Source organism: Schistocerca gregaria, chromosome 1 (genome assembly GCF_023897955.1).
Source record: "Schistocerca gregaria isolate iqSchGreg1 chromosome 1, iqSchGreg1.2, whole genome shotgun sequence".
Lineage (NCBI taxonomy): Eukaryota > Metazoa > Arthropoda > Insecta > Orthoptera > Acrididae > Schistocerca > Schistocerca gregaria.
Window position 1 is genome coordinate 202,084,707 of NC_064920.1, and position 14,686 is coordinate 202,099,392.

General features: G+C 43.1%; 1 protein-coding gene across 3 annotated transcripts in view; it reads left to right on the forward strand.

Annotated features, from left to right (window-relative positions):
* The first annotated feature begins 338 nt into the window (after nt 1-338).
* The window catches only part of LOC126336773 (uncharacterized), a 380,424-nt gene continuing 366,076 nt past the window's right edge, over nt 339-14,686 (forward strand). The window contains exon 1 of one of the 3 annotated variants that reach the window (XM_050000801.1): nt 339-611. In XM_050000801.1, the coding sequence (XP_049856758.1) occupies nt 364-611 (248 nt within the window). In that variant the 5' untranslated portion in view covers nt 339-363. The remainder of the gene's footprint in view (nt 612-14,686) is intronic. The other 2 variants (XM_050000792.1, XR_007564993.1) reach the window with 2 other exon arrangements.

Below are 14,686 nucleotides of genomic sequence, written 5' to 3' on the forward strand. Positions count from 1 at the left end.
ATTCGCATAAAGCATACGTCAAATCATCATAATAGTCGATAAAAAATTTCTGTTTTCACAATTTTGAAGGCACGAAAGTGTAGCCGTTAAGAGTTTCCTTGGAAGTCAATGTAAAATACGGGAAAGGTGGCGGCCAGCAGCTGCAGAAACTACCGCCTGCGAAATGGCCCGCGGAGTGTGCCTGCAGACGTGGGAGAGCACGCGGCCCTCGCGACGTCCGCCCCGGCCGGTGTCCGGCGGCCGACTGAATGGGCGCAGCGGCGCGTCGGAGCGGCAGGTGGTAGCAGCGGCAGCGGCGGCCGCTTATAAGCGCTGGCGGCGCGCGCGGCCCTCCAGTCCCGCCTCCGCCTCTGCCGCCTCACGATGCCCGCACACGCGCTCCGCCAGCGACGCTCCGCCGCAGCGACGCCCGCCCTCTGGTTCCTCCCTCTGCTGGCGCTGCTGCCAGCCGGCGCGCTCTCCGCCGACGCCGACGCCAATGCGACGCTCGTCAGGAACTTCGTCGCTACCGACGCGCTCGTCGACGGCGAGCAGGAGCGACGCATCCACTACAACGGCCTCACCGCTAAGGAGACCAGCGTCGTCGGAGCTCCGGACGAAGACGGCACCAGGTGAGTGCCTCGCGAGTCTGCAGTGCCAGTGGAGTTCCAGAAGGTGCCGTACCCGAGTGCTCTGTCTGTTCTTATCCTGCAACCGAGCGAGTCCGACGAATCTATTACCCAAGTGATCACTGTGATGCGACACGCCAAAATACGGAATCGAACGAGGAGTTTGCTGGACAGTGTGAGTTCACCTCCCATATGGGTGTATTTTGGATCAATTCATCCGAGTTGCTCTAGTGGATCTACAAACACTACTGTTTCTTGAGAGTTACTTTCTATGTTTGTGTGAGTACATACCACCTCGCCATTTAAAACGTGAATCTGTGCGTTTACTCCCAAACTGATGTAATTTGGATCAATACATCCAAATTATACTCTTCGATTTTCAAACAGAGTTGCTTCTGAAATAACAAATGGTTCTGAGCACTGGGGGACTTAACATCTGAGGTCATCAGCCCCTAGAACTTAGAACTACTTAAACCCAACTAACCTAAGGACGACACACACATCCATGCCCGAGACAGGATTCGAACCTGCGACTGTACCAGTCTTACGGTTCCAGACTGTAGCGCCTAGAACCGCACAGTCACTCAGGCCAGCGAAGTATGACATATTAGGCACGTGGGAGTAAGTATGAACAGGGGAAATTATGTCGTTAAACATTGAGCTACCTGTACACTGTGTATTTCAGCTGCCAAATGGGTGTATTTGGGATCAATTCAATTGAGTTGCTCTAGTGGATCAACAAACACTACTGTTTTTTGAGTGTTACTTTCTACATTTGTGTGAGTACATTGTGACATAAAACGTGAACCTGTGTGTTTACTCCCAAACTGATGTAATTTGGATCAATACATCCAAATCATACTACTCGATTTTCAAACAGAGAAGTATCACATATTAGGTATGTGGGAGTATGTATGAACAGGCGAAATAATGTCATTAAACATTGAGCATCCTGTACACAGTGTATTTCAGCTCCCAAACAGGTGTATTTTGGATCAATTCATCCAAGTTGCTGTAGTGGATCTACAAACGCAACTGTTTCTTGAGCATTACTTTCTACGTTTGTGTGAGTACGTACCACCTCGCCATTTGAAACGTGAATCTGTGAGTTTACTCCCAAACTGTTGTAATTTGGATCAATACATCCAAATTATACTATTCAATTTTCAAACAGAATTGCTTCTGAAGTATCACATATTAGGCTTGTGCAAGTATGTATGAACAGGCGAAATTATGTCGTTAAACATTGAGCTTACTGTACACTGTGTATTTCAGCTCCCAAACAGATGTATTTTGGATCAATTCATCTGAGTTGCTCTATTGGATCTACAAATGTAACAGTTTCTTGAACATTATTTTCTACGTTTGTGTGAGTACATATCACCTCGCGAAATTGTGGCATAAAACGTGAATCTGTGCACTTACTGCCAAACTGATGTAATTTGGATCAATGCATCCAAATTATACTATTCAATTTTCAAACAGAATTGCTTCTGAAATATCACATATTAGGCCTGTGCGAGTATGTATAAACAAGCGAAATTATGTCATTAACATTGAACTTTCTGTACACTGTGTGTGTTCATCTCCCAAACGGGTGCATTTTGGATCAGTTCATCCAGGCTGCTGTATCGTATTTACAAACGCACCTATTTCTTAAACATTAGTGCCTACGTTTGCGTGAGTATTTATGAATGCCCTAAATTAAGGTATAAAACATGCAGTTCACTGGTATTTGTGTACTCAGTCTCCAAAAAAAATGGCTATGAGCACTATGGGACTTAACTTCTAAGGTCATCAGTCCCGTAGAACTTAGAACTACTTAAACCTAATTAACGTAAGGACATCACACACATCCATGCCCGAGGCAGGATTCGAACCTGCGACCGTAGCGGTAGCGCGGTTCCAGACTGTAGCGCCTAGAACCGCTCGGCCACACTAGCCGGCTTGGGTGAATCCATCCAAATTATAATATTCGATTTTCAAGCAGAGTTGCTTCTGAAATATCACATATTAGGCCTGAGCTACGTATGAACAAGCCAAATTATGTCGTTAAACACTGAGCTTCCTGTACACTGTGTATTTCGTCTCCCAAACGGGTGCATTTTGGATCAGTTCATCCAGGCTGCTGTATGGGATTTACAAAAGCAGCCGTTTCTAAAGCATAAGTGCCTATGTTTGCGCGAGTATTTATTAACGCACTAAACTGTGCTATAAAACGTGCAGTTTACAGGAATTTGTATACTCAAACTCTCAAAACGGTGGATTTTGGATCGGCCAGTGTGGCCGAGCGGTTCTAGGCGCTTCAGTCTGGAACCGCGTGACCGCTACGGTCGCAGGTTCGAATCCTGTCTCGGGCATGGATGTGTGTCATGTCCTTAGGTTAGTTAGGGTTAAGTAGTCCTAAGTTCTAGGGGACTGATGACCTCAGATGTTAAGTCCCATAGTACTCACAGCCATTTGAATCATCTTCTTGGATTCTGAATCAATACATTCGGTATACAAACACACTTGCTCCTGAAGTATCACGTATTAAGTCTGCGTGAATACACATGAATATGTGAAATTATGGCATTCGACGTTGAGCTTACTGTCAGTACATATTCGTCTATAAAATCGGTGTGTTTTTGGTCAGCACATTCACACTGTGGTATTAGATTCACAAATACAGTTGCTTCTCAAGCAGTGCTCTCTAGCCTTTTGTGATTCAGTATGTGAACGTGTAACATGATGGTATTACACGCTTAGTAGCACAGAGCGTGTATTTTGAGTGTCAGTTTGGTACACCATTTTGGACCAGTTCGTCCAGTTTGCGCTATTCGATTTAAAAACAGTTTCTCTTTAAACCTTGTGTATTAGGCTTGTGTGAGCATGTACGTACACGCGAAGTTATTACATTAGACATGACGCTTCCTGGAAAGTGTGCATTTCATCTCCCAAATCTGTGTGTTTTGGATCAGTATAATAGGCTGTGCTATTCGCTTTACAAAGACAGTTAGTTCTGAACCATTACGTATTATGTTTGTGTGAGTACATAAAAAGACGTGAAATTGTGAGGTTAGATATAAAGCTTCTTAGAGGGTACATATTTCAGCTGCCAGTCGGTTTCATTTTGTTCAACATGTCCTTACTACGGTAAGGTACACAGCATTAACTTGCAGACATGTGAGCTTCAGTTTGTGAAAAAGCGAAATTTTGGGATTAAACGTGCCGTTTTCTGGGTAGTCTATATTTCATTTCCCATCCGGACTGTGCTACAGAATTTACAAACGATTTTATTGTTTCATTGCGTACTTGAGTTTGTATGTGAAAAATTCGCGACTTTGTGCTAATTAAAGAAAATATGTGCTATTAGTGTATAAGCTATATACTATGCTGCCATCCCAATTACATCTGCTGTAGTATGAAAACAACAGTGGTCTTCTCGGAGTGATCTCGCAACATTCTTAGGGTATCACTGGGGTAAACCACAAGAAACTGCAAGCGAGTGGGCAACCAGGGATATGAATCAGCCTCTTTCAAAATACGCACCCTTTAGCCATCTAGCTCGGTGCTCTAGAGCTGTTGAACATGTATAAGGTAACCTACCGTTCATAATCGATTTATGAGTTCATCAATTTTCCCTGTAGTCCGCAATAATGATCGCCTAAACGCTCCATCACTGCGATAAGATCAGTCTTCGTGTTTACAACCGATATCGGCACGCCCACTCAGTGGCAACAATGACCAAAACAGCGCTGCTTGACAATTATGTTGAAGTTCTTCGTGAGTCTCTTAGTGTTTACTCATAGCCTACCAATGGCACAGTGAAGAGAAAAAGTGTGTACATTTCTGAAGAAAAAATACTGAACGCATCTGTAAGATGTAGTGCCTCAAGAATCACAATCTGCTCTCGACTCATGCAGGTTTGTGCTCAAAAATATGTGTGAAATCTTATGGGACCTAACTGCTAAGGCCGTCAGTCCCTAAGCTTACACACTACTTAACCTAAATTATTCGAAGGACAAACACACACACCCATGCCCAAGGGAGTACTCGAACCTCCTCCGAGACCAGCCGCACAGTCCAAGGCTGTAGCGCCTCTGACCACTCGGCTAATCCCGCGCGGCCATGCAGGTTTTCTACAAGATTCCACCGCCAGGTTAAGACATTAATGACGTACCTTAATAAATCAGTAAGTAGTTGCCCACAGAAAATAGCACACAAATGCTAAAACAGGTCGCAAGGATCGAAAGAATAATGCAGAACTACTGCAGTTTATTATTTCTCGGCCATCGATAAAGACAGGACTCTAGTTCTCAGTGGAAGGAAGGAATCAGGGCTTTATTGAAAGAACCATCCTGCCGTTTATCCCACCCCAAAGTGTTTTAGGGGATCACGGAATCTCAATTCAGCATTCAGTACGAGCGGACGGGGATTTGAACTCGCACCTCCCAAATACGAGGCCGATGTCTCAACCACACTGCAAATTTCTTGGTAGCTCTCTTCAAGTACGAGTGAGCGTATTTACGTACACAGCTCTGTACTTGTAAGCTATGGAATGTATCTGATCTACTGCCCCACCCATCTCCATATTCGAAAACAGGTCACTACATTCAGACAGCGTGAACATTAAATTGACCCTTGGTACACAGATGGTTACTGCACAAAGTGACGTCCACCTATCACTAGGAAATGCTTTAGTACTTCCTTTTGTGACGCGGGTAGTTCGCTTTGCACTGTGATGTAAACAGCACATAAAGAAGCGAGGTGGCACACTGATAAGACGATGGGCCATAAACTCTTCTGGCGACCCATATGAGCGTTACCCTAAATCGCTTAGGGCAAATGTCGGAATGGTTTCTTTGATGGGGAGACGGCTGATGTCCTTCTACATCCTTCTCCAACCCAAGTTTGTTTTCTCTCTAATGATCTCATCGTTGACTGGAGATCAAATCTTAAAATTTCTTCGCTTCCCTGACAGGTTGCGGCGTATACTATTTGGCTACATTTATTTGCTACTACTCTAGGAGTATTAAGTAGTCACGTGTCAGTAGAGGTGGTGTGAATTTTTACTGTATTTCTTGCAGACTATAAAAGTAGAGCATTACATATTGTCATCATTTTATCACATTTTACTACATATAATCCGTAATTTCGGGCTATAGCAACGGTTCTTGGACACTCTATATTTACTTCTCACTATCTTTCAAATACGTTACCTTGCTCAGAAGAGACTACACGTATTCTAAAGTATCGCTCTCAACTTAGGCCTAATGTACGTTTAATGATTTTATCAACAACATAATATTGACAGAGTAGTGAAACTAAGATTGAACATGATTTTAGATTTCGTTAGATACTAGGGTAGTAAGTATTTCGCTAGGTTTGAATATGTGACAAAAGTATGTCTTTTAATGTTTATTTATAATGTCTTTTAATGTTTATTTATAACACTCAGCAAACAAAACACGTACTAAATATCTGTATGTCACAAAAATGGTATCCTCGAAGTTAACATCGTATTGTTACTATGTGAATGACACTATAGTTCATTTGACGTGACTGAGGTGAAGCATACATTCCAAACATGGACATGAAAGCCACCTCTTTCTCTCAGAGATTTCAGTCTTCATCACAGTTCTCTAGCTTGTTGTTTATAGAATCTGTCTATAGGACTATCGTTAGCACAAAATTTGTGAGGCTTTCGTCACTACTTGGTCACCTGTTTCCTGTTGGCTTTCGTCTCGGTATATTTGGCCGAAGTTTGACGATATTTGTGCAGTTTCGTCAGCACGAGTGGCTGGCATTGTCAAAGATTCACCCTCTTCGACCACCAGCAATGGAAGCTGAATCCCTGATAATGCCGGCCACTCATATTGGCGAAACGTCACAAGTATGGTTAAACAAATGCCGGCCGAAGGTGACGAGACGAAAGCCAACAGGCAATAAGGTTATCGCTAGACTTTAACTTACCATCATCAGCGACGTCATTATAATCGGAATACTGAATGTATTCGATGAGGTACGAACTGACAGTCCCCTTTTGAGCGATCTATCAACTGATTCAGTAAAACAGTAAAAAATCTATTTGGAGATGGCTCACGGAATTCGAATCTCCGTCTTCGAGAACGCGTGCCGAGTGTCTTAAACACGACGCAAGTTCTACAGACCTCGACTTACATGTATCTTTTCCCGTAGCCTAGAACAGCTACAAGGCATACACTTTCATACCTGGGAACGCTATACAGCATTATGGTGCACAATTGCAACACATCTAGCTACACACACGGAACGAGTGTACCAACTAAAATTATATGCTAAAGCTCCGTCTGCTGGGCCTTTGGGTCCCTTCAGTACAGTGTTCAAATGGTTCAAATGGCTCTGAGCACTATGGGACTTAACATCTTTGGTCATCAGTCCCCTAGAACTTAGAACTACTTAAACCTAACTAACCTAAGGACATCACACACATCCATGCCCGAGGCAGGATTCGAACCTGCGACCGCAGCAGTCGCGCGGTTCCGGACTGCGCGCCTAGAACCGCGAGACCACCGCGGCCGGCCCAGTACAGTGTTATCCTCTGGCAAAGGCGTAATTCGGATGCGGTACGGTATGCAAGGGCATAGGGTTATCAGACCGCTCTCCCGGCTGTTATCAACTTCCAATTACTTGGAGCCGCTACTTCTCGCTCAAGAAGCTTCTAAAATGGCATCATGAGGGTATGTGCACTCGTTCCATTCTAGCCTAGAAAAAATATGTCAGTACCGGGAGTCGAAATTGGGTCCTCTGTATAGTAGTCACAAACGCTGACCATTTTTTCTTTCTCTTTCTTGGTGGTATTTCTTTTAAGGGGAGATCGGTTTTGTGCTAACGTCGCATGAGATCGTCTCAAAGCCTAACGTGGAATCTTCACTCAGGTTTCTCATTACAGACCGAACACACTGGGCTACTGCCTCAGGAACACCGAATTACGGAGGCGAGCACCAGACTTGCAGAAAAACTGCCGGTGGACTTTGCTTCTCGCATAGTATTCTGTGTAGCCCCATTCATATCACTCCACTTTTTATCTGCAGTTTAAGAGGCCAACCATCATCCCCATATCGCTACTTCTACATTCTAATGCAAAGACATACATCTCTCTCTCTCTCTCCAGATGCTAATAATATCTGAAACTGAGCATTCCACGCGCTGGCACAGAGCCATTATAAAGGCCAGAAACGTTTTCACAAATTTGCTGTAGCTATATAATTTGACATATTATTACAGGGCTTTGACATATCACAAGTAAGCAAAATGTCCCCCGCTACTGATATGAAGTCATTAATCAAGTTCTTTCCACGTTCGTGCAGCATGTTCCTATCAATGTGCTTCAAAGCACTGCTGATATGAGCTCGCAGTTCAGGCAGGGCAAGCGTAAACACGGAATCTTTCACATAACTCCACACAAAAAACCGCATGGGGTTAGGTCACGAGAACGTGGAGGCTGTGGCATGAATTGCTGGTCTTCAACCACACAACGATCATCCATCGATTTCTCGATTTCCTGTTTAAGAATTCACGAACATCATGGAGAAAATCGGGTGGAGCACCATTCTGTTCATAATTAAAGTCCACACTGTCGGTCTCCACTTGTGGCATGAGCCAGTTTTCCAGCATGTCCAGATACACGTGTCCTGTAATGGTCTTTTCGCAGAGGGGAAAAGGACTTTAAACCGTGAGACTGCACAAACACATTAACTTTCGGTGAATCTCGAATCTGTTGCACGGCAGCGTGGCTATTCTCTTTCCCCCAGACACGCACATCGTTCCTGTTCACTTTGCCATTCACAAAAAAATATTGCTTCTTCACTCATGACAAGTTTCTCACAAAACGTACCCACTTCCATAAATCGCTACATCTGTGGCGAAAATACGAAGCACCTGCCTTTGATATCGGAGGTCAGGTTAAGCAGCAGTTGCAAGCGAAAAGGCTCCATCTTCAGTCGTTTCCTTAATATCTACCAAATGGTTCGTTGTGATATGTTCAGCTATCGGCTTGCTCTGTTTGTCGACTTACGTGGGCTATGTGCGAAATTCGCCGTCATGCGGTCAGCCGTTTCTTCACTCACAACACGCCTAACCCTTTATATCCCCTTGCAGAGACACCCTGAAGCTTTAAACTGCGCATAAAATTGCCCAATGTAGTCCGCAGCTGGTGAATCTTTGTTAACTTCGTTCTGAAGTGTTGTTGCTCTTTTTCAGCAGGCTTACGTGAGTGCACTTCAAAAGCAACATACGTTCTCGTCGCCTGTTGCCATCTTGCCTAACTGCACACTGCTGCGCTCTCGTGGCAGAAATCTGAAGTGCGGCTGCAACAATGCATAACTTTTTTAGTTTTTCCGTATAAGTTTTGTGACAGTGTGTCAATTAATGTAGCTACAGTGGATTTATGAAATCGCTTCAGTTATTTATAACAACCTTGTTTGTTAATCGAGCAGTGATAAGAGGGACGTGCAGTGTGTGATACATGACATGAATCTCTGTAAAAAATCACATGCATATCAGTGTTGACGGAAGGTAAGTTTGTCATATGCTATCGTAGAATCTATGATTTTTGCAACTTCCCTTATAACCGATATTAGTTGTTAACTGACATATTATTGATTATGTTCGACACTGTGCTATAAATTGAGCAATTGAGGCTTTGAGTTGATCCATGAGGCGTGCTCAGATGACGCAGTTGTTAGGGCAACGCTCCGTAATGGCAGGGATGAGATTTCGACTGTCGTCACGGCTCACAGTTTTAACTCGTCACAATGAACACAGCGCATGCGCTTCGCAGATAGAGGGAGTTCATTCTGATTCATTGCTGTCGCTCCCATGACCATGAAAAAAAGTATGAGGTCACGCTATACGAAACAATCCAACTACAGGCGTAATCCGTTTTCTTGTACCGGGTGATTAAAAAGTCAGTAAACATTTGAAAACTGAATAAATCATCGAATAATGTAGATAGAGAGGTACAAATTGACACACATGCTTGGTATGACATGGGGTTTTATTAGAACCAAGTTGTACGGTTCCGGACTGCGCGCCTAGAACCGCGAGACCACCGCGGCCGGCTTCATCTGATCAGAATAGCAATAAGTAGCATAAGAAAGAAAGACAAAGCAATGATGATGCCCTTTACAGGAAATGCTATACGTGTCCACCATCATTCCTCAACAATAGCTGTAGTCGAGGAATAATGTTGTGAACAGTTCAGCATGTCCGGAGTTATGGTGAGGCATTGGCGTCGGATGTTGTCTTTCAGCATCCCTAGAGATGTCGGTCGATCACGATACACTTGCGACTTCAGGTAACCCCAAAGCCAATAATCGTACGGACTGAGATCTATTGACCCGGGAGGCCAAGCATGACGAAAGTGGCGGCTGAGCACACGATCATCACCAAACGACGCGCGCAAGAGGTCTTTCACGTGTCTAGCAATATAGGGTTGTTCTAATAAAACCTCATGTCATTCCAAGCATGTGTGTCAATTTTTATCTCTCTATCTACATTATTCCGTAGTTTATTAACTTTTCAAATTTATACTGACTTTTTGATCACCCAGTATTTTCTGGACTTACTGCGAACATCTTTACTTACTAGCAGAGAAATATGGATGACTCTGTTGCCACGCTGCAGTGTATATGACGGTGGGCTATCCGTACTACGTTGCAGGACATTCTTCCTAGCAGGCGAGGGATCTGCGTTGCAGTTGTGTTGCCTAATAACTATGTTCCGCAAAAATTTATTTTGGTGACGCGTGTGGTTAAAAGACTGCTCTACTATTTCATACTGAACGCTGTATTCACATTCGTCATTATTGCTCAAAATAAAGAAAGGCCCTACGTATTTGCCGACTGGTAACACGCAACAGAAAGACAACCGTTCCGAAATAATAGAAACACTGCTCTGAGAAAGTGTAGCTCCCACGTCCCATTCTCAAAAGTGGCTTTCATTTTTGTGGGTTTAAAAAAATAGAAATGTATACCGAAATCCGATGCGGTTTCTTAAAGACGTTCGGCAACACTTCTGTCAACTGCTGACATTCCATTAACGCAGTGTTTCAGAAAACTATAACCTGTTCATTACGTAAACTGTAGTATACTTCAAGTCTATTTTGGAGTATGGGCTGGGGCTTACGAACGTAAGAATCATCTACAAAGAACAGGCAGCCAGATTTCTGCTAGTCCTTCGGAAAGCCACTTAGCATAGTGAATGTGAAACTCATGAATTAAATTCAATCGAACTGCACGCTTTTACGTGTTTTTTTTTTCTGAGAGCTAAGGCGAAGTCATTAAGATATAGTAGGCTTATTACGTGACTCAGAGGTAAAGGAATAGAGTAACACTTCTTACTTAAGTGTTTCGTGGTTTCTCTAAACTGATTGGAGCAAACTATACCTCCTCTGTCTTTTCCGCGTTCTCTTCCATCAGAGCTAATACCCTGTGCCTAACGACCTTGCTACCCAAGAAACGGGAAAAAGTACTGAAAGATCGTAATTGCCCAGCTGCTCTCCCCCTCCCCTCCCCTCCCACCACACACACACACACACACACACACACACACACACAAGCATCTTCGTCTTGAGTTCTGCAGTAGGAACATTGTTTTATTTCTTGGAAGGTGCCATGATTTCAGTTATAGCTCCATCAAATAAGAGAGAATCTTTCTGAAGGATAATTGCTTTCGATAGTCTATAGAATGAGCCGTCCTTTAACGGTGAACACATAAATGACAGTCGTAACGAGTCACAGTAATATAACGTGGATGTGTATACAGTAATGAAACACTGGATTCCTATTTAAGACGAGTCAGGTACACTTTTCTACCTCGACCATTTACATTAATCTTTTCCTCCGTTTCCTTGAACCAGTTCATGCTGATCCACGAAGTTTCATTCCCTAAATCCCGATCAGTTACGTCCTCAACAAGAAACTATAATTCTGTAACCTACCGTCTTACCCAAAGACGTAAAAACTTTTCATAAAATGGAACGAGCATATACGTGTCATCGTGTTTAGCATTACCAAGCGATTAAAAATACAAAGCGCACGAGCAATTAATAGTGGCGGAGACTCGTAGAAGACACAGACATCTTAGAGTAAAGGATAAAGGTGAAGCTTTATTTCCCTTACAAACCTCTGTGCTAAATTCAGAGAACCGATATTAATGCGAACAGCCTTTGCACCAATTCTAACGTCTCCATCGAAATTCTCACGTCAAGAGCATGAGACTACAGCAAGAGAAATGGGGGATGTTCGGAGGTTCCCTTTTATTCTTTTTTTCATCGTACCAGTTTGGCGCGGCTCGCCTGTTTTGTGCCAGACACTTCACGTAAGAGCAGCACTTACACTCAGAGTCTTCAACTCCGATCCCTATTACTCTTAGAGTATTTGCCGTCTATAGCTCTCTCTCGAACCATGGAAGTTATTCCCTAAGGTCTTAACCCATATCCTGTCGCCCTGTCCATTCTTCTAATTAGACTTTTATATGTAGTCCGCTCCTTGCCAATTCTGCAAAGACCCTATTCCTTTCTTATCAGACCACTTAATTCTCACCACCACATTTTTAGGGCTTCGATTCTCATCTTCTCTTATTTTTACACAGTCCGTGATTCACTTCGACACAGTTCTGTTCTCTAGATGCACATTCGCAGAAATTCTTTCCTCAAGCTAAGCATTTGGAAGCAGTGGATTTCTTTTGGAGAGGAATGCCCTCTTTTTCTGTGCTAGTCTATTTGCAATGTCCTCCTTGATTCGGCCGTCACGCTTAATTTTGGTTTCAAGGTAGCAGCTATCTTTCTCACTTTTGATGCCAATTTTGTCGTTATTCTCAATGCTTTTAATCCTCAGTACTTTTGTCTTTCTTTGGTTTACACTTCGGTCATAAACTGCTCATTCTATTCAACCTAACTGCAGTACTGTCTGACTGTCATAGTTACTGTTAAGGGAAGAGAGAAGTTATCTTCACCATTAACAGCGCTTTTAGAATATTTCTACAATTTAAAACATTTTATTGATACTATCATCGGTACTTGAAACAGTTTGTTGTAGGGTAGACTTATTATGTCATGAGTCTTTTCACGAATTAACAAATATTGGCTTGGGTAAATTTGCTGAATACAGTATAAAGAATGCTGTATTGAGCAAAACAATATTTCTTATTTCCCACATTTACCCTAACATTTTTCGGTGCTGTTATACTCGCATTAGAGTATCACTTGTTATTTTCTGTGAAAAATTAATTATATTGGGAAAAGCACAGGGTGGTTTTAATTAAACTTTCGCTATTTAAGAGGGCCCCCAAGAAAAGTGACTGATCGTAGGACAATGAAACTTTGCGAAAACATTTGTAAGGACATGCGGAACATAAATAACGAATAAACTATTGAAAGAGACACACTTCAGTTTTCAAGTGAGAGGGTTCAGATTTGTTGATCTTGGTGGTTATGCAGTTCGGAACGCTCGTCCAGTGAACGTTTGCTCCTGGGAGAGGCCGACGGCCAATTGTGCCACAAATTGTTGAAGAACGTACTACTTCCATGGCTTTATTTATTCACGTGTCAGAAACCTACATAGGTGCACAGTTAACATGTCATATAATCTTAGACCAAAATCTGGCCACTTCCAGTCCATTTTCTGTCGCTTGATGGAGATGTTCTGCAATACAGGGGGATCAACACTGTGACACTGTGGCATGTGCTTGATAGTCTGGACTTCTCTACAATCACACTTAATTACCGCTGTTCTCCAACAGAAATGTTCTCAAAAATGACAGTTAATTTTGTTTTCTGTATTGTAGCCCATCTTGCCAGATTAAATCTTGACCTACCCACTCCTGATCTCAGCCTATTCAAAGATTTCCATGTCATCCATACCTCGTCATGTCCTGAAGGCAGAGTTTCCGAAACTCATCCAACCAGAGGGAATGGAAGTCGTATCCCTCCAAAGTTGCACCCTGGCATTTCCAGCATTGGTAGTAAGTACCTTTGATGTTCTAAGGAAACACTTCCTTGACTTTAACCGCTGCGAATATGGCTTATGGTCATGCAGGGGATAGGTTTGTTCTTGTTCCACTTACTTTCGTTCCATATTCGACCGCAGTTTCTCTTGGAATGGGAGGTGGTGTATTCGTTCAAGGTGGTAAATCAATTCGACAGAGTAGATTTCAAACAACCTGTCATAATTCTGCAGGAATTGTTGAGAGCAAGGTCTACCAGTTTGGCACGTGATGAATTATACCAAACAAGACGAGTGCAATCTGCTGCAGAATAGGATAAGCAAGAGCAGAGGTTCGGATGGTTTCAGGTTTACTGTCCCACTGTGACCAGATCAGTTTTCTCAACAAATTGTTCCTGGCGGGAACTTACAGCTTGCAGTTCTTGCAGTATCTCTTGAAAATTACAGGTCTTTGAACAATGCTCAAACTGTGCGCGACAGCTGAACATTCCCTGGTCCACAGTTGGAAAAGTACTGTGAAATGACATCCATACAAACTTCACAATACTTCACCAACTTTTGTCACGTGACTCATATACTCGAGGATACTTTGCCCTTACGTTTCCTGAAAGGGTTGTATCTGACGACATTTGGCCTTCTGAAATCGGACCACAAGGACCAAGGACATTCAGCGTGTAAGGCACACGTTACTGTGATCTGCTACGCCAACACATGATCCCACTCTATGGGAGGGAGGTGCTTTGAGCTGAACTGTTTTGATGTACGATGGAGTTCCGTTGCACATTTCTCGTGAGGTCACTTTGCTACTCCATAACACATTTGGCGAAAACAGAATCGTTGGCCAATAGTTCCAAACTGATTTCTGTCAATAGTCAGTTCTTTATTTCTCTTCCGCAAGTCCTTACAAACGTTTGCGCAAAGTTTTGTTGTCCGACGACCACTCGTTTTTCATGAGGCCCTGTCAGGTAGCGAATGTCCATACCAATTTCACTGCCAACAAAAAATCTTGAGTAAGTCCCTTAATTTCCTCTGCAGGGAATCTCTGTTAGCTACACGTCATATCGCTGCTCGAAAGCACTTTACTTTCCGTATCGTTCCATTTTCTGTCAA